At 43.6% G+C, this 21467-nt stretch overlaps 1 protein-coding gene across 1 annotated transcript in view; it reads left to right on the plus strand.

Annotated features, from left to right (window-relative positions):
• The window catches only part of FAM184B (family with sequence similarity 184 member B), a 151671-nt gene that overhangs the window by 112024 nt on the left and 18180 nt on the right, over positions 1–21467 (plus strand). Inside the window, exons 8-10 of the mRNA XM_058723003.1 lie at positions 5742–5845; positions 15748–15877; positions 16611–16823. Of these exons, the coding sequence (XP_058578986.1) occupies positions 5742–5845; positions 15748–15877; positions 16611–16823 (447 nt within the window). The remainder of the gene's footprint in view (positions 1–5741; positions 5846–15747; positions 15878–16610; positions 16824–21467) is intronic.

A 21467-nucleotide genomic window follows, 5' to 3' on the forward strand; every position in this document is an offset into this window, starting at 1 on the left:
GTACAATGTGGTTTGAACTCATACCCAGTTAAGTCCCAGTGCTGGCACCTGGCAATCTTCCCAACATGGTGATCACATGGAATCATGGCAGGGAGTGGGACAATCCAGGAGTACAGTCCTCATGCCACCCCCCAGGCTATGTGACCTGAGGCAAGTAGCTGGACTACTTCTCTGACCTCACATCCCCATCTGTAATGTAAGGATGGCAGTGTCTTTCCTGCCCACCTTACAGAGCCATAGGCATCCATCAGTTAATGTATGGAAATAGAAAAATGTGATGCAGCTGGGAGCCGGTGCTGTCATCTGGGTGCATCATCAGCTCTTTATAGCGTTTTCCATTCTCTCCTGTATCTGGACTCCTGCCCAGGATGCCTTTAAATATATCAGTTGTTGATAAGGTGGCCCAGAAATTACATCCTGCACATTCCCTTTCATGATCTTCACAATGGCTCAGTACATTTGAAATTCTTTTTCATCTCTATAATAACTTTCGTGAGATATTTGTTCATTATTCATATTGCTTTAAGTTTCTTCTTTTTCCCTTGATCAGGCTTCATGTGTCTTTTCAAAAAGTCACCTTTCAGATGTGTTGGCTGGATCTCTTCTTTTCTATGTCGTTAATTTTGTCTTTCATATCTCTTTCCTTCTACTGACATGGGGTTTATTATGTTATTCTTTTTCTAACCTCTTGAATGTTTTCTAACAAATACATTTAAGGCTGTAAATTTCCCTGTAAAAATGTATGTCTTTAGCTGTATCCCATAGTTTACTTTTTAAAACTTACTTTCTTGTTGCTTTCTAATTTTATTGCGTTGTTATCAGATCACGTGGTTTGTAGAACGTCAACACTCGGAACCATGGTGAGATTTCCCTGTAGACTGCTGTGGGGTCATTTTTAAAAGTAACCAATGTGATAGAAAAAAACCTGTATTCTCATTTTAGTAATTTAAGTATACAGTTGACCCGTGGACAGTGTAGGGGTTAGGGATGTCAACTGCCCCACATGGTCAAAAATCCACATGTAACTTTTAACTTCCCCCAAAATGTAACTATTAATGACCTACTATTTACCAAGAAGCTTTACCAATATCATAAACAGTTGATTAACACATATTTTAAAATAAGCTACAGGAAAGAAAACGTTATTAAGAATATCATAAGGAAGAGAAAATACATTTATAATACTGTACTAGATTGTGCTGAAAAAAAAAATCCACGGATAAGTGGACCCTCACAGTTCAAATCTGTGTTGTTCAGGTGTTGACTATATGTTTGAATTGTAGCTCTGTGCTATGTTCACTGTATGATCTTAGGGAACTTATGTATTCTTTCTTGCCTCAGTTTCATCACCTTTAAAATGGGATGATACTGCCCATCTCATAGTTGAGGGCCTGGCAACATGTAGCACCATGTAAATGTTAGCACTGATTAGTATTTCTTTTTTAGCTATTATGTTTGGGTTACTAACTTTGTTGTTCAAATATTCTATATCCTAGTTCATTTTGTCTACTTAATATATCAGTTTCTGAGAGGTGGTTATTAGATTCTCCCATTACAGTTACAAATTTGCCCATTTCTCCATACAGTTCTGAACATTTTGCCTTATGTTTTCAGGTTTGATTGTTAGATGCCTACAGGTTCATTATTAGAGAGTTTTAGTGAACAATTCTTTTTACCAGGATAGATACCATGTTGAATTTAGCCAGTTCATGTTTATCATGCTTACTGATACCATTAAGATTATTTCTGTCAATTTATTTTGTGCTTTCTATTTATCAACATTTCCTGATAACCTTCAGTTTTCCTTTAGAAACTTGGACTAATTAACTTTATCATTATTTATGTACTTATATTGTAGTATTATATTATTCTGATTTATTGTTGCTATTCCACATTTACTGCGTAATTTTCCTTGGATTATATCGAACATGTATTTATAACAGGTGTCTCAAAAAGCTGTTTTGCTTAGACTGTGATATTAGCTCCTGGCCTTTGTAGGAATTAGATATCCAAGATCCTTCTAATGCCCCAGATACCTCATAGCGGGAGGCGAAGGTGGGTCTTTTAGCTTACAGTCCACATGGAGGTTGTAAGCTGGTCAATGACAACATTTTTGAAAGTGCACAGCCAGGAACTAAACTCACCGGGCCCTGCAACTAATGGCATGTCAGCCAGCTGGAATTTAGTATCCCGTTACACACAATAAAGAAAAAAGATTCAGGCAAAGGAAAATGGCCATGCAGAATGTTCTCAGTTATTGGCTGTGGGATTTATAACATTTTAAAAACTGTATATGGGATTACTTTTACCTTCTAGGATGGGAGACAGAGAACACTCCTATAACTAACGCAAAGCAGAAAAACTATTTTCTGTTTTATTTATTGCCGTGTCTCTGGAATAGTGTCCGTCACCTAGTAAATGGCCCATAAATATTTGTGAGCAATTTACAGTAGCAAAAAAGAAAAAAATTTTTATGGGAACTTCAAGAGCAGAGGGTATAATTGCAGCAAAAGAGATTGTGAAGGCTTCATGGAGGAAGTGGCTGTTGAGTGGGGCTTTGGAAGGACAAGCATGATCTAGAGATTAAAGAAACAGAGTACTAGAAGTGATAGAAAACATGGGATTCATTTTAGGAAACAACATGGCATGACTGTGGGAGACATTCCATATTCGACTGTTGCATCTGTGCCTGGTGTTGGGCTTAAAGAGGGCCTACAGCAGGGCGGGCAGTCAGAAGGACAGAAGGACAGATGTGGAATGGGGAAGACCAAGGACGAATACAGCCCAGGAGGCTGAGCTAAAATGGTATCAGCTTCTGAGGCTGATGAGCCTCCAGCTCTGAGGATTTTGGTGACCTGTAGGAGAATCCGGCATCCTTCATCATAGGGCTAAACATGCCCTGGGCCCAGGGTGTGAGAAGCCTATGGAGGGTCTGGTGAGAGGTAGAGGAGCCGAGAGCCCCAAGCAGCCCAGGCCAACCAGCCAAGCCAGCAGATCAGTGACAATGTGCACCTACATCAAGCATCCAAGCACGAAAAGAAGCAGGCTGCTCCTTCACGCCCGTATTCCAGGTCTTAAGCAAAGTCACATGGCCCAGAATTATGCAGGGAAGGAAAACCTGGAGAAGGTAGTTTTGGCTTAGCTAAGGACCCAGACAGGGTTTTGAAAGTTTGGGTGTGGGAGGCAGAGGGAACTCTTACTCTCCAATGGGCCACCACCTCTGGGCACCCCTGAACACACCCACCCAGGTAGAGATGGGCAGGGGTTCCCTGAGGGCCACTTCTACCCTGATTCTCTGGAAATGAAGGGTCCAGGATCGCATGGTATCTGCTATGTTTAGAGGAAACAAATGATTCAAACAGAACTTGGAACTTAAGAATCATAAAGGCACGAAGGGCCCCTGAGTAGCGCTGGAAAACACCCGAACTCTGGGCCATGGGATGTAGTGGGAGTGTGGGGCAGGTGTGGAAGAAAATGGCCCTCCTGCTATCCTCTAGTGGCCGGTGATGTGTTTCGGTTTATTCATATAGTGTGTACTGAATGTTCTCCATGTGCCACACACTGTTCCAGGAACCAAGGAAAGGAGCGTGAACAGAGCAGAGTCCCTGCCGCCCTGGAGCTTACCTTCCAGAAAGGGAAACTGAAGAAAAAAGTAGACAAGTAATTAACATGAGGCCATGATTTGCACTTTGAGGAAGTTATAGAGCAAGGTGGGAGACAGAAAGGGAGAGGGGGTGGTATTTTAGAGAAGGTGATCAGAGAACAATAATCTTGGGAAATATTAATTTGAGTATTCATTCTATTTCAAGGACTTTACATTTATTGGTTTATTTAATCCTCATGACAACCTAAATAGTTTTTCTATTTAGTATTAGATATTAGATAGTATTACTATCATTAGTAATACAGAGAACTGGGATTTAAACATAGGTATCTGGTACCAGAGCCCAGAATTTAAACCAGGGAAAGTCTCTCTGTTGTGGTGAGTGAAGTGAAGGAGCAAGGCATGCCAATATCTTAGGAAAGAGCATTGTGGGTGGTGGAACAGTCTGTGCAAATTCCCTGAGGCAAGTGCATGCTTGTTGTTTAGGGAGGATGAGACCAAGAGTTCAGATTGGGACATGTTGCAGTTTGAGAAGCTTGTTAAGCATCATAGCGATATCTAGGATATCTCTTGGAGATAAGCATCCAAGAGATATCTGGAGGACAATTGGATATCCAAGTCCAGACTTCAGGGGAAAGCTTGGAAATAGATTAAATTTCTTTGTCATCAGTATTCTTGGAACTAGATGAGATTCTGGGGAGTGAGAGAGAGAAGTCCAAGGACTAAGGTGTGGAGCAGAAGAGCAGGTGGCTTGAGCAGAAGAGACTAAGAAGGAGCAGCTGGCAAGGGAGGAGGACAGAGGGCCGCATGCAGAAGGGAGTGACCAGATATTTCCAGTTCTGCAGGGACTGGAAATGGCCCAAGGAGTGGCCATTGAGTTCGGCAGCACAGAGGTCATCACTGGCCTTGACATTGGTGACTTTTAAACACTTTTTTAATGTTTATTTATTTTTGAGAGAGAAAGAGAGACAGAGCATGAGTGGGGGAGGGGCAGAGAGAGAGGGAGACACAGAATCCGAAGCAGGCTCCAGGCTCCAAGCTGTCAGCACAGAGCCTGACGCGGGGCTTGAACCCACGGGCCTTGAGATCATGACTTGAGCCAAAGTCGAACACTTAACCGACTGAGCCACCCAGGCGCTCTGACATTAGCGACCTTTGATAGACATTGCAGTACCTGGAAATACAACCAAAGCAATTTCATGTCAGGTTGAGAGGGAATGGGAGCCCCAGGCCCCATCCTCCAGCCTCTGTTCTGCCCCTTGCAAACCCTGAGGGTCCCAGGGACATGTCCCAGGGTCTCTGGAGCACAAGCTGAAAACCACAGATGTAAGCAACCTGTTTGTTTAACAGCTGATGAAGCTTTTGTCCAGAAAAGGGAGAAGGAGGCTGGCTCAAGGCCATACAAGTAGTTAGCGGAACCCCAGGTTACAATTTATCATTATTTAATGAGATTTGCCCATAAAGAAATCTGTTCCTAGCTTGTCTTATAATAGTGTGTTCCATAGACAGTGGTTACTATGACAAATAGAAAAATCAAAATAAAAAAGTCTTTTTCACCTTTTATCTCTTTGGAAAGGGGAGAATGCTAACACGAACAAATTAGATTCACAGAAAATTCTGAGGCCTCAGTGATCATTCCTGGTTTCCACATTCTCCTCCTACCACACCTTGTGTCTCAACACGTACGGTCATTCAGAGAGTCCCATGTTCTCCAATCCTATGTAATGAGATGTCACAGGCTGCCACCTTAAAACAGGTATCATAATAATAGCAGTTGTTCACACTGATCAGTAAGCTTTGCTGGCAGTGTTCTCTGATCCCCACAGCAGCCCCAGGGTCAGACCGCCTGATTGTCCCATTTCTGCCACTCACCGATGGTGGGACCCTGGACAGGTTACTGATTGTCTCTGAGCTTCAGTTTCATCAGCTATGTGAAATGCTTGGTCAGCTGAAAGACAGGACAAGGGGACAAGGGCTGCTGCTAAACCAGGTACTGTGCTGGGCACTGAATCAAACCAGGCTGTGCACCGATCGTGGATCGCTGGGGGCCCTTTCTCCTCCACTCTCTGGTTTGATAAGCCACAGGCTGAATCAGGGAAGTGTACTTAGTCTCATCTTGCAACTGTTTTTGCCTTAGGATCCATGCTCGAAGCTGAATAAACCTCAGACCCCACCCAAAGGAGAAGAGTACCAGGACAAGTTAGCAGCTGAAGAAGGAACCAGCAGTGATGAAGAAGAAAGGTACAGGAGGCCATACAGGCTTGCAAGTGCTCCAATGAATGAGAACTCAGATTTGGAAGGACTCATTCATTCATCCATCCATTCATTCATTCCTCAAGTATTTATCACTGCCCTTTACATCATGTCCTCAGTGCAGCTTTGGGTTTTACACAATTTATCTTATTTAATTGTTATACCAACCTGGAGAGTCCATTTATATATTAAGAATCTGAGACTCAGAGAGGTTAGTAAGCCTGTCTAAAACTCAGACCTGGACTAGCCTCAAACCTCTATTCCTTATTCTTCCAAGTTTTTTTAAACTAGGGGAGATATGGGGACTCTGTCACCGATGGGAAACCCCCATCTCTATCACCTATATTAGTCAGCTTTAGCTGCTGTAACAAACATCCCCAAAATATCAGTGATTTTTAACTCATAGGTCAACTATGTATAATCTTGGCTCCTGGCTGAGGGTCCCATGTTATTGCCTGCCCCAAACCTTGGGTAGAGTTCAAGTCTCATCCACATGCTTTATCATTCTGGGACCGAGACTGAAATATTAGCCCCTATTTACGGCATGTTGTTGTCATGGTAAAGGGAAGAATCTCAAAACAGCTGATGAAAATATGCAGTGGCTTTTAAAGCCCACACTCAGAACTGCATTCTCTCATTTCTATTCATATTCCACTGGCCAAAGCAAGTCACATGACCCAAACTATCACTGGACAGAGAATATGCTGTCCACATGCCTTATAGTCAGCTCTGGCTGCTATAACAAAACTCCACAGATCGGGTGGCCTAAACAACAGAAATTTGTCTCTCATAGTTCTGGAGGCTGGGAAGTCCAAGGTCAAGGTGCTGGTCCTGGAGAACTCTGCTCTGGCTTGCAGGTGGCCATTTTCTTTCTGTGTCCTCACATGGTGAGCAAGGTTGAGGAAGGGGGGTTAGAGGAGAGAGAGGGTGGGAGAGGAGAGGTCTCTCTCATGTCTTTTGTTTTAAGGGCATTAATCTCACCACGACCAGCTCCACCCTCATGACCTAAACACCTTCCAAAACCCCCATCTCCTGACACCATCACATTGGGCAATAGACCCTCTGTCCCCTTCTCTCTCTGCCCCTCCCCCCTCCCGTTCTCTCTCTCTCTCTCTCTCAAAAATAAATACTTAAAAAAGGATTAACCTGGGGCGCCTGGGTGGCTCATTTGGTTGAGCGTCCGACTTCAGCTCAGGTCATGATCTCACAGTTTGTGGGTTCAAGCCCCGCGTCAGGCTCTGTGCTGACTGCTTGCTCAGAGCCTGGAGCCTGCTTCAGATTCTGTGTCTCCTTCCCTCTCTGCCCCTCCCCTGCTCACGCTTTGTTTCACTCTGTTTCTCAAAAATAAATAAAATGTAAAAAAATAAAAAATTAAAAAAAATTAAAAAAGGATTAACCTATCTAATTATTATGTAAATACTATTTTTGAAGTACCTCACTTGAAAGATGAGGAAAATAGAGGAAAGGGAGGTAACTTAACAGGGAGGTTATTGTCTCCCAAGGTAGACAGTAGGATTGGATGAGTGTCTCTGACTTCAGAATCACGGTTTTAGCCACATCTCACTTCAGGGCAGCTAAATGGAGTGTGTGTAAAACCAAGAGCCACAGGCCTTCCACCTCTCCAGGGTCACTTGATCCACTAATAGTAATAAGAACTGAAACTTCCACTTCTAGCCATGGGCTCCCAGTCTGGTACTAGTTAGTCTTTCTGGAAACAGCTATAAAACTGGAGAAAACAGGGGCCCCTGGCTGGCTCAGTCGGTTGAGCATCTGACTTCAGCTCAGGTCATGATCTCACGGCTCAAGGGTTCAAGCCCTGCGTTGGGCTCTGTGCTGACAGCTCAGAGCCTGGAGTCTGCTTTGAATTCTGTGTCTCCCTCTCTCTCTGCCCTTCCCCTGCTCAGGCTCTGTCTCTCGCTCTCAAAAATAAATAAACGTTAGAAAAAAAATTTTTTTTAACTGGAGAAAACATGAATGCATGCTTGAGTAATGGGACAACATGCAGGGAAAGTTTGTCTTCTTGAGAAGGGAACTGTAGGTCCAAGCCCACGACCACCCCCTCTTGCCCCTGCTCTTCTGCCTGTGGGGAGATGCCAGCTGCGGCGGGGGGAGGTGAAGTCAAGCTGAGCTGAGAAGGCAGACAGCAGGGCTCAGGGCAGCTAAGGCGGCTGGAATTTATAAGGCAGGGTATCAGAGGAGATGGTCCTGTGGGGGGCAGGAAGGGCAGAGATCTGTTAAGAGGACTTTCCACAGGTCCTCGGCCAAGGGCTTCAGAGAACATCTACAAGATGAGACCCCCACGGGGCCCAGATGTGTGCCTGCTGCCGTGGCACTGAGAAAATGCGAATACCAGAGGCAGTGCTGAGCTGGGAGGTGGTTCCGTCCCAAGCACTACGGGCCTTCGGTGGAGACGTCGTGGAGGTCATACTTTGGGGGTATGAAGGCTGTGAAGAAGAGACAGTTATAATCAGGGAACCAATAGGGAACTCAGCCGAGGAATGAAAACCTTGAAACCAAAGGAAATTCTGAAGCTGTAAAGTATAGTGTTCAAAATGAAAATCTCACGGGTGTGTATAATAGCAAATTGGAGACCATGGAAGAAAAGTTAATCACTTAAAGACAGATGAATAGAAACTACCTTATCCAGAGAATGAAGAAGAAGAAAGAAAAAAATACATTTTTAAGGAAGAGATCCTTAGTGACCTGTGGGACAAAATCAGATGGTCTAACATGCATGTAGTTGGGGCCCAGGAGGAAGAAGAGAAAGAAAATGGATCAGGAAAAAATATTTTAAAAAATAGTGGCTGAATATTCTCTCAGAGTGATGAGGAATGTCAACTTACATATTCAGGGAGCACAGCAAACGGCCAGCAGGCTGAATCCAAAGACAGTGTCACAGATACATCCTAGAAATCTCTAGATACATCACAGAAAAGCTGCCAAAACAAATATACCCCCCAAAATCTTAAAAGTAGCCAGCCTTTGAAAAGACATTACAAATATAGGGGACACTTAAATGCTCATGAGTACTAATGACAACAAACTTCTCTTTGGCCTTCCAGCCTTATTCTCTTTCTGCATTCCAAAAAAAGCACTTGAACACTATCATTAAAGTACTAAAAGGAAAAATAAAAACAAAAACAACCTGTCAACTCCAAATTCTAAATCCAGTGAAAATATCCTTCAAAAATGAGAGTGAAACAAAAACATATTCGGGCACACAAAAGCTAAGAGAATTTTTCACCATCCAACTTTCAGTATGATAAATGCTAATGGAATTTATTTAAGCCAAAAGGAAGTGACTGGATTTAAACTTGGATCTAGAGGAGAAAATGAAGAACAACAGAAATGGTAAACATTTAGGTAAAAGTCTATTGTTTTACCTTCTTTCCATTTCTTTAAAACACATCTAACTGCTTAAGAAGGAGCATGATGATAATGATATTACCATTTTACTGTGGGATTCATAATGTATGTTACTGACAATATATGACTACATTAGCACAAAGGACAGGGATAGACTTTTTTTTTTTTTCATTTTTTTGTTTGCTCTCACTTCTTTTTTAATAGCAGTATAGTTGACAGGCATGTTACATTAGCACAACACAGTTATCCCAAAACTCTATGCATTATGCTATGCTTTCCACAAGTGTAGCTACCATCTGTCACCATGCAACACTGTTACAATACCATTGACTGTGTCCCCTGGGCTGTGCCTTTCAACCCCATGACTTCTTCATTCCACAGCTGGAAGCCTGAGTCTCCCTCTGCCCTTCACCTGTTTGCCCAATCTCCCCACCTCCTCCCCTCTGGAAACCATCAGCTTGTTCTCTGTATTTATGGGTCTGTTTTCTGCTTTTTAAAAAATTTGTTTGTTCATTTGCTTTGTTTTTTAGATTCCACATATAAATGAAATAATTTGGTATTTGTTGTTCTTTGTCTGACTTATTTCACTTAGCATAATACACTCTAGGTCTTTCCACATTGTCACGCATGGCAAGATCTCATTCCTTTTTATGGCTGAGTGATATTCCATTATATATGTATATAATGTACCATAATATACATACACACATTATCTTTATATACATATATATCCATCCATCCCATATTTTCTTTATCCATTCATCTATGGATGGACTCTTGGGCTGCTAGGATTAATGGAATTATATTGTTGTAAGAGACTTATGTGTTACATCAAGAGGTACCTTTTTTTTTTTTTTAATGTTTTCATTTACTTTTTTGAGACAGAGAGAAACAGAGCATGAGCAGGGGAGGGGCAGAGAGAGAGGGAGACACAGAATCCGAAGCAGGCCCCAGGCTCTGAGCTGTCAGCACAGAGCCTGATGCAGGGCTCGACTCACGGACTGCGAGATCATGACCTGAGCCGAAGTCGGCCGCTTAACCGACTGAGCCACCCAGGTACCCCAAGAGGTACCTTATTAACTCTAATAGATTGTGATAAGTTAAGGATACAAATTGTAATCCATAGAGAAGCATTAAACATTAATACAAAGAAGAACTAAAACAATTCAATAAAAGAACTAAAATGGAATACTGAAAAATATTTGCCAGGTAGGAAGACAGAAAGGAAGAAGAGAAGAAAAACAGTTAAAAAAAAAAAAAAAAGATTGGGCAAATAGAAAGCAAATGGCAAGACATAGATTTAAGCCCAACCATTTGAATAATTACAATGTACATGAACCAAACATAGCATCTAAAAGAAAGAGATTGTCAGGAAAACAAGGCAAGATGTTGCTATGCACTGTCTACAAGACAGACATTTAAATACACATGAAGACACTCACGAGCAAAATTGTATCCCCCGCAAAACTTCTATGTTGAGGCCCTAACCCCGCGGACTTTATAATATGACATATTTAGAGCCAGGGCCTTTCAAGAGGTAATTAAGTTACAATGGGGTTGTAAGGGCCGTCCTACTCCAACATGACTGGCATCCTTATGAGAACAGACCAGCACACACACAACAGAGACGGAGGAGCCACCACATAAGAACCCAGCGAGAAGGGAAGCCTCGGGAAAACCAAATACGGCACCTCGATCTTGGACTTCTGGCCTCCAGGATTGTGAGAAAGTAAATTTCTGTTTTTAAGCCGCCCGTCCTGTGGTATTTTGTTATCGCAGCCATTGCAAACTGATAGAGGCACAGAGAGGTCTGAAGGGAAAAAAATGAACTATACCATGCAAACAGCAGAAGGAAGCTAACGTGGCTACATTCGTATCAAAGTAGGTTTCGGAACAAGGAATGTTGTCAGGGCTGAAAGGAGGTATGTCCTAATGCTAAAGGGGTCAATTCATCAGGAAGACATAACAGTCCTAAATGTGTTTGACCTTATAACAGAGCTTCAAAAATAATGAAGCAAATAGTGAGAGAACTAAAGGGAAAAATCCACAGTCGTAATTGGAGATTCATGTCCTAAAAAATATCGCTGCCTACCCCAAATTGCACAGATGTTCTGATTATGCTTTATAGTTTTATATTGTATATTTAGAGTTAATTTTTGTGAAGGAAGGGTCAAAGTTTATTATTTTCATATGTTTGTCCAGTTCCAACACCATTTGTTGAAAAAATTTTTCCTATCCCCACTGAATTGCCTCAGCACTTTTTTTTTAAGTTGATTTATTTATTTTGAGAGAGAGAGGGAGTGTGTGTGCGTGCATGCATGGGGGATGGGCAGAGAGAGAAGGAGAGACAGAATCCCGAGCAGGTGCTGCACGGGCAGCACAGAGCCCGACTCAGGGCTTGATCCCACGGACTGTGAGATCATGACTGAGCGAAATCAAGAGCTGGATGCCCGATCTACTGAGCCACCCAGGTGCCCCAAATTGCCTCAGCACTTTTAGCAAAAATGAATCTAACCTCTTTGCATGCGTCTGTTTCCGACACTGCGTTATTTTTCATTGATCTATTTGTCTATCTGTGCATTGATACCATACAGTCTGTATTATTTTAGCTTCATAATGTCTTGGAATCAGTGTAGCCTGCCTCCTCCAACTTTGCTCTTTAAGATTCTTTTTTCTTTTTCTAGGTCCTTCACCATTCCACATCAGTAGTCAAAATAGCCTATTTATTTCTACAAATAAGGCTGTTAGGATTGTATTCTGGACTGAACTAAATCTATAGTACAGGGGCACCTGGTTAGCTCAGTGGGTTAAGCGCCCAACTCCGGCTCAGGTCATGATCTTGCGGTTTGTAGGTTCAAGCTCCGCATCAGGCTCTGTGTCAGCTGAGAGCCTGGAATCTGCTTCGGATTCTGTGTCTCCCTCTTCTCTCTGTCCTTCCCCCATTTGTGTGCTTGCTCTCTCTCTCTCTCTCTCTCTCCCCTCTCAAAAAATGAATAAACATTAAAGGAAGAAAAAACTTAAAAAATAAAAAAATGACTCTGTAGTTCACTTTAGAGTAGACTAACATCTTTTTTTTTTTTTTTTAATTTTTTTTTAACGTTTATTTATTTTTGAGACAGAGAGAGACAGAGCATGAATGGGGGAGGGTCAGAGAGAGGGAGACACAGAATCCGAAACAGGCTCCGGGCTCTGAGCTGTCAGCACAGGGGCCCGATGCGGGGCTCGAACTCACGGACCGCAAGATCGTGACCTGAGCCGAAGTCGGCGCTCAACCGACTGAGCCACCCAGGCGCCCCTAGAGTAGACTAACATCTTAACAACATGGAGTATTTCAATCACTATCATTCTGTCTGTAAATAAAGACATTTTTACTCTTCTTTTTATCACCTGTAGCTCTTTTTCTTACTTTATAGGACTGGCCAGGACAATGTCAAGTAGTGAGAGCAGAATTTTTGCCTTGTTTCCAATCTTAGGAGGAAAGTGTTCAACATTTCACCATTAAGTATGTTTGCTGTAGTTCATCATAGATTATCTTTTTCAGGTTGAAGAACTTCCCTTCATTAGCCGTATCCCCCCAAATAAAGATGTGTCCTTTTTAAATTATCATTGAATTTGAAATAGGCAATTATTTTTTAGGACATGAAAACACTAATCATCCAAGAAAAAATTGATGAATTGGTCTTCATCAAAATTAAAATTTCTGCTCACTAGAAAAGTACTGTTAAGAAAATAAATATACAAGCTCAGAGAAGTTATCCAGTCTGTATCCAGAGTATATAATGACTTCCTATAAATCAATAATAGCAAAGATAAATATATTCGTAAGTGGATAAAATGCTTGAACAGACACTTCCATTAAAAAATTACAAGAAACAGGGACACCTGAGTGGCTCAGTTGGTTAAGCATCCAACTTTGGCTCAGGTCATGATCTCATGGTTCATGAGTTCAAGCCCCGAATCAGGTTCTGTGCTGACAGCTCAGAGCCTGGAGCCTGCTTCAGATTCTGTGTCTCCCTCTGCCCTTTGGCCACTGGCACTCTGTCTCTTGCATTGTCCCAAAAATAAACAAACATTAAAAAAAAATTTTTTTTAATTACAAGAAACAGACACGTCCAAAAAAAAGTTCCATAAGCACATGACTATGTATTTCACATCAGAGTCATCAGGGAAATGCAACTTAAAGTTACAGTGAGATACCATTTCACACCCACCAGAAAGACTAAAATGAAAAGGACCGAAGACCCAGAACATCGGCAATGATGTAGAGCAACTGAAGCTCTCGTATGTTGCTGGTGGGAGCGTAACATGGTGCAGCCACCCCAGAAAACCATTCGATGGTTTTGTGAAAAGTTAGTCATACATCTACCAGCAATTCCCATCCTAGGTCTTGAAGCAAACGAAATGGAAACACAGATCCACGAAAATACTTGTACAGGAATATTTCTAGCAGCCTTATTCACAATAGCCCGGAAATGTAAACGACTCAACATATCTATCAGTAGGAAGATGGGTGAACAAATTGCGGCATATTCACATAATGAAACACTACTCATCCACGCAAGTGTGCCCCACTGATAGGCTCAACAATGTGGGTGAATCCTGGAGACACCGTGTTGAGGAGAAGAACCAGACAGAAGAACGCATACCATATGATTCCATGTGTATGATGCTGAAGATTAGGAAAACGTATTCTGTAGTGATGGAAGTCAAAACACTGGCTACCTGTGAGTGGACATTGGCAAGAAGAGGGTGCAAGGGGAGCTTTGGAGTAATGAAAGTGTCCTATATTTGGATTGGAATGTTGGTTTTATAGTTGTATATATTTGTCAAAACTCATTGAATTGTAGACTTAAGATCTGTGAGTTTCACTATATGTAAATTTTATCTCGATAAATCATTTCAGGGCACCTGGGTGGCTCAGTCGGCTGAGCGTCCGACTTCGGCTCAGGTCATGATCTCGCAGTTTGTGGGTTCGAGCCCCACGTTGGGCTCTGTGCTGACAGCTTGGAGCCTGGAGCTTGTTTCAGATTCTGTGTCTCCCTCTCTCTCTCTGCCCCTCCCCTGCTTCAGATTCTGTGTCTCCCTCTCTCTCTGCCCCTCCCCCACTTGTGCTCTGTCTCTCAAAAATAAATAAATGTAAAAAAAAAATTTTAATAAATCATTTCAAAAGTAATAGCTGAGCCCTGGGAGGAAGTCCAGTGTCCTCCCCAGGAGTCGTCAGGGTGAGCTAACCTGGTCCACATATCCAACGTGGTCGCGTGGCTTCTCACTCTTGCTGGAGGCCTCTTCTCTGCTGATCCCCATCTGACGGTCTCCTAATCCTTGGTTTGTTTCATACCCAGAGCTCAGACCCAGGAGGCTTCTGTTTGTTTCTCCTTCAAGGTAGTTATCCTCAAAAGCTTAAAGGATTACCTAAAAGAAACAGAATGCAGAGAAAGAAACCTCCCTTTGCTAAGTGTTTGGTTAATTCTTTATATAATTCTTACTATGTGCCTGACATGGTTTTAAGTTTTTAAAAGATATTTACTCTATTAATCCTTACAACATTTCATGTGAATGTTACCATTACTAACCCCACATTACAGATGAGGAAATTTAGGCCCAGATAGTTTAAAGGCCTCACCCAACATCACATAACTGGTCCATAGTAGGACTGAATTTGACTCTGGGGAATCTGGTTCCAGTTCATGCTCTGAACCACATTGCTGTGCTGCTCTTGGCTTCCTGTCTTCCCTTTCGGGGGTCCCTGCTGACTATCTATTCCTTTACCCCCCAGCTTGTGCCCATGTTTCTGGGCCTCCCTGCCTCTGCCAAGCCAGAGTTCCCCCTTCTCAATGCCTTTCTTCCCAGATAAGGGGCCCTCCCCTCTTAACCTCTGGTCCTCTGGCCTAATGTCCTTGCTGGAAGGAGAAAACTCCACCTACATCCTAGCAATCTCTGCAGAGATGCCCACGGCATGGCATTCTTTCACATTGCTACACAGGATAAATACTTAAAATCCCAGTTCGCAGTCAGTTATATTTGAATTTCTCTGCTGGTTTAAAAGTTCAGCATTAAGTAAAGGAAGGTCTGCTCCAAAGACCTCCTTGAGCATCTGTCCTGGAACACAGAAACTCCTGCAGCTCTAACCCAGCATCTTCTTGTTCGTGCTGTATATGTAAAGGCCTCTTTGCAATCCTCCTATGTATTCCTGGGACCGTCAATAAATGGTATGAGCATGCTTTGAAAAGTGTAAAGTGCTGTATTCAAGTAAAACATTATTATTTCTTTTTTTTTCATCTTCAGGAAGAGTTGTGAAATTAGGCCATAGAGACCTCTTTTTTGGAGCTCCCAAGGGCCCCATAGTAACTCATAACTGAGAATTGTGATAACACTTAGAATTGTGTGTCAGGTTACTTTTTAAAGCCAAGGAAAATGTTTCTCACCCCACTCACTGCCATGGCAGGTCCCCTCTCCCAGCCCGAGGTGGTCACGTCATTCTCCACCCAGGACTTTGTGTGATTTGAGCCTCTCTCTCTTCAAAGGATCAAAGTGCCCCTCAAGGAAGGAGATGGCCTGCAACCTCCACTGAGCTCTTTGCTGGAGGAGAAGGCACCCGACATCCAGCGTCTGCAGGAGGAGTGGCAAAGCCAGAAGGCCAGATTGCAAGCCCAGGTAGGACAGCCATGGGGGGGAGGGGGTGTGCCCTCACTCTGAGGGAGACCCAGCCTCCTTCTCATCCCTACAGACAGCCTTGGAAATACATGCAAGGACTGATTCATGGGGAGGGCATTCCAGGTCAGGGCAAGGTGGGATTCTTGGCTTCATTCATTCATTCATTCAACACATCCTGTGGCTCATGAGTACCTGCCATGAGCCAGGAACCCTTCTAGATGCTTGGGATACATCAGTGAACAAGTTAAACAAAAGTCCTGCATTACAGAGTTTATATTACAGTAGAGGAAGTGGGTACAGACTGTAAATACTAGACATACGAATTAAGTAAAGCTCATGGTGTATTAGAGGATGATAGGGTTTCAGGAAAAAGGAAAAGCAGAACACGATAAGAAGGATTGAGAGGCTATCTGGTGGTGGGCGGGAGGGGGGGTGTAATACTAAATGGGATTGTCAGAGAAGACTTCAGTGGTCCCCTCTTTGGTTTCTCTTGGATAGTTTACATCCCAACCCCCCTGCCCCTCTCACCTGGCATCTGTGACTCTAGCCAGGAAGCCCCGCGGAGACTGGCCATCCCCAGGTGTTTCAAGGTTACAGGTGCCCTCCTCAGAGTTCCCACAGATAAAGGAGGCTCAGCTGGTTTGAGATGCTCGGAACACTTATTTTTTTAAAAGTATCCCAGGAAGGGGGAGGGAGGGGAGCTAGCCTGAGGGCAGGATGCCCTGTCGGGCAGGTCTCCCAGATGCAGCAGGCTCTGGAGCAGTGCGCCAGCAGCTACCGGGAGGACCTGCAGGAGCTCAAGCAACTCTCCGACCACGAAAGGGAGAAGCTGCAGCACGAGCTCCAGGAGACCGTTCAGCAGAACCAGGCCATGAAAGCCCAGCTCGAGGCCTCCCACCAGCGAGCCTTGCGCATGCTTGAGAAGGCCAAAAATCAAGAACTCAAGGTAAGGGTGATAGTTATGAAATCCACTATTTACTGAGCGCTCACTATGCAAGCACCTGCTATGCACTACATGGGGTGCCTTTCTTTTTGTACATTATCTCCAATCCCCACATGAATCCTACAAGGTCACTGTTCTCATGGTCCCTTTTTTCAGATGAGGAAAAAGGTTCAGAGAGATTTATTAACTTACTTAGGGTCACACGACTCGTAAGCGGCCAAGGAAGGATTCACACATGGGTTCTGTTGTGCTTCTTGTGCTGCTTCTCCTTATTCTCGTGTGATCTTGATAACATGAGAACTACTTTCTTTATGACTTGGGCAATGTCGTGTGTGATGCATGCTGGGAGAGGCAGGCTTGGCCCAGAGGTAAAAACAGAGAGGACAGCTTGGAAAGTTGGGATGAGGTGGTCAGGCCCACGACAATGTGTAATCCAGCAGGAGCACTTTTCATCGATCTCCTACCTCCTGCTCTCTCAGGAGCTGAGTCTCCTACTATGTCACCTTGGTCTTTCTTGGTCATGGCAGTCTGCATGCACTAACGAATGACTTTTTTATATGATCAGATCTACTAAGTGAAGCCCCTTGAGGCAGGAGCCATCTGTATTTGTTCATCACTGATTCTTCACCTACTTCACAATAGTTGCTTAGTAAAGTGTCTCACTGAATTAAAGTCTCAAGTGGTTTTTTTTTTTAAGTTTATTTATTTATTTTGAGAGACAGAGAGAAAGCATGGGTCGTGGAGGGGTGGACAGAAATAATCCCAAGGAGGCTGTGCACTGACAGTGCAGAGCCCAACACGGGCCTCAAACCCACCAACCATGAGTTCATGACCTGAGCCAAAGGAAACGCCTGGATAAACTAAGCCAGAGAGACTCTGAATTAGGAAATACCAGTCACAGAGGCTAGGGTGAGGCTTGGGTCTGAGAACAGGTGTAGGTGAGAATCTGTATACTGAGCCATTAGATAGACTGCTGCCACCTCTGTCCTGTCCCCAGAAGTGCATTCTGCTGCTCAGCTCCAGAAGGCAAGTAACTAGAACTTAGACCCCCTAAGTAGGAGACTGGAGAACCTTCTCTGGAGAAATTAAACCATCCTGGAGAAAAGACCTGTAGATTCTCACATTTGTGGGCTTCTAGTAAAATTGCTGGTTGGCCATCTGGTCAACCTCCAGAGGGTGCCCACCACCCAATGGGACCCTCTTCCAAGTAGCCTTCAGTGCTCCATCTTAAATATGAAAGGACTAAACTTTTTATGGAAGCCACTAACATGGAAGTTGGAATCCAAGATTATGGAGGGAGAAAGAAAAGATGCAGAGGGGCACCTGGGTGGCTCAGTCAGTTAAGCCTCTGACTTCGGCTCAGGTCATGATCTCACAGTCCATGAGTTCGAGCCCCACATCGGGCTCTGTGCTGACAGCTCAGAGCCTGGAACCCACTTCAGATTCTGTGTCTCCCCCTCTCTGTGCCCCTCCCCTGCTCATTCTCTGTCTCTCTCTATCCCAAAAATAAATAGAAGCATTAAATTAAAAAAATTTAAAAAAAAGATGCGGAAGAAATGGTTAATGCAGTCAGAAGAAAAAGAGGAAAAAAAGCTTCTGAGGATTGATCTCCTCAGAATTAAAAGATGATCTTGCATCCGTGAAACAAGAACAACATGCTATTTGTAAAGGAGGGGCAATTAGAGTAAGGAAGAGCTCTTTATATTATATATATAATGTCAGAATTTCTAAAAATCAAGAAACGATTTTAAATGTAAAAAATGAAGAAACTTTCTGGAAAGCAAAGATAGAACATGAAATGGATGATGGAGGAGAAGGAACAAGAAATGGAGAGACTAGATGTCAGCTAGGACCCTGATATCTAACAAATGGGAGTTCCAGAAAGAGATAATGGAGGGGAGAGTATTTTCAAAGAAACAATGAAATCCTTACAGCTACATGAGAAGGACCCCTACGAAGGTTCTTCTTGAAATTTCAGGACACCAGGGAAACAGAAGAAATTCCAAAGCTTCTAATGCGGAAAAGCGATACCAGGCACAAAGTACTTGAATCAGAACATCATCAGTTATCTCCATAGACAACACAAGAAGCTAGAAGCCAACGGGGTGATTTTGAGAAATTTAATTAAAACTATTCATAAGCGTGAGAATTGATTACAAATATTTACTGGAATATTAAGTATTAGGAAATTTACCTTCTGTTATCAATTTATTGCCTCTCAGCTCCCAATTCATTCTTCAGTGTTTGTCCTGAAATAATGACCAGATTCTTGAAGCATTGCTCCTTGGCAGAGGGCTCAATGTTAAGCTTTGTCAGTAGAGGGCGCTGGAGGCACCTTGTACGAGGAAAGAGGCTTCTCTTCCTGGTTCTGGCAGCTGTTTTGCTTTGTTTCTGGCTTCATTTGCACAGTTGAACAGTGATGTGGCCGTGTGAGGACATCAGGTGTTACTCTGCCCCTGTAACCTCGCAGTGACCCCACAACCGTGGCCAGTGACTACCTTCCTGTGGCCTCCCCTTGTGGACACAACACACTCCAGCCCTCACGCGTACACACCCTGACTCTCCCCGGGATCCTGCCAATGTCCACTGTTGCCTACAGCCCAGAGATCGTTCTGTGCCAGCCTCCTGAGAAAAATACTGTCTGCTCTGGCCCTCATGCCTTCATGGTGCCCCCATGTCCTCTGAGCATCACCAACTGTGGCTCATCTGTGCCATGGAGGGTTGTTCCTGCTTGACCAACTCTGGCCTGGGCAGCCCAGTGATCTTCTCCACCAGTGAGCTGCCAGCATGCCTTCTCCAACAAGGTCTGGACCCAAACTGGGGAAGGACTCCCGCCTTCCAAGTTATCCTTGTCTTGGGTGCTCTCTCTCAGCCTCAGGACACCTGGAGTTCTCTTTGCATCTCTAGAGTTACTCCCCTGTCATAGCGCAATAGTTCTTTATATTGAGCTTCTCCAACTTAAAATACCGTGTGGTTTCTGTCTTCTGTTGGACCCAGACTGGTATACCTTCCATGTACTTTTTCTTAGGAAGTTCCTTGAAGAGTGGCCCACAAAAAAAAGGGAGCAAACCAAGGACGAGGGAATAAGAGAGATCTAGGATAGAGGAATCCAGTGTAGGAGAAGGAAAAGGGAGGAGCTCAGCTATGCTGCTGGCTGAGCCACAACCCAGTGTGGGCTGGAGCAAGAGGACGGAGGTCCCGGGAGAAGGGCTCTGGGGGAAAATAGAACTGACGGATTCTCTGATCAACTTGGCCATGTGGAAAGTTGTATTGGCAGTGTTTACACACACACACACACACGTGGGTTTTTGGAATTTTTTTTCATGTTGTTTATTTATTTTGAGAGAATGTGAGGCAGGGAAGGGCAGAGAGAGAGAGAGAGAGAGAGAGAGAGAGTCCCAAGAAGGCTCCATGCTGTCAGCGCAGAGCCCGACACGGGGTTCCTCTCATGAACCGCAAGACCATGACCTGAGCTGAAATCAAGAGTCAGATGCTCAGCCGATTGAGACACCAAGAGCCCCCCAACACACACCACACACACACACACACACACACACACACACACACAAATGTTTTACAAAGCTGTTAGATGTTATAGGAAGTTTTAGCCAAATATTCAAAGAAAGCTAAGCAAGTTATTTTAATACAAGGAAAAAGAAAAAGTTGTGCAGGTAGGCTTTAATCATAATAGTTTATTTCACTTGGGAATGAACTGTATTTACTCATAATAAAGGTATTGAATTTATGTCACTATAATGAAAAAGTAATTTAATGAAATATGAGGAATGGAAGGGGGAGAGTGTATGAGGCCTGAAATCCTCATCTACCCTAATGGGAAGATAATTCCTAATGTCTAAAACAACTAAGATGAAGCAGAATGGAGATTCTAGCCTGGTGATGGTGGTAAATCCCAGAAGAAGCAATGAGAAGAGTTGTCATTGGCAGCCTCCAGAGAACAGAGGGCGGAGAGGAAAAGGAGGGTTCCAAGGTGCTGGTTTTCCTTACTTTCAATACTATTTAGCCCTTTATACTATGTGTATTCATTGCCCTGATAAAAATACAAAATAAGCTTTAACAAAAAAAGAAAAATGAAACAACGCATGTGGACTACTTGGCACTTGGTAGGTGTTCAAAAAATGTGAGTTCTCTTTCTTCTTTTACAAGAGCTCAGGTTGATGAGATCCTAGATTGTTAGTGGTGGGTAATTCTGGCCTTTGTGTTTTCCTGAACTTTACCCATTCAGGCTGCAGACCTTGACCCTTGATTTCAGGCAGAGGAAGCTGGGAGGCGTGACCCACCGGTGGGGAGGAGAAGTTCCAGGGGCTTTGGTTGATTGGAAGAAGGAACATGTGAGGTCTGGCCTCAGGAGAGGGGGATATCCCGCAGTTCTTAGCTCCAGTCCCTGGAGACCCTGTAGGCTCACGGGGTCCTTGTTGCTGGCTCAAATCTGATGATTCCAAAATGACACCAAGGAAGTCAAGTTCCAGTTCTAATTAGAAATAGCAGATAGAGGGGCGCCTGGGTGGCTCAGTTGATTGTCAGACTTCAGCTCATGATCTTGCAGTTTGTGAGTTCAAGCCCCGCATTGGGCTGTCAGCACAGAGCTTGCTTTGGATCCTCTGCAACCCCCCACTCTCTCTGCCCCTC

Source organism: Neofelis nebulosa, chromosome 3 (genome assembly GCF_028018385.1).
Source record: "Neofelis nebulosa isolate mNeoNeb1 chromosome 3, mNeoNeb1.pri, whole genome shotgun sequence".
NCBI lineage: Eukaryota > Metazoa > Chordata > Mammalia > Carnivora > Felidae > Neofelis > Neofelis nebulosa.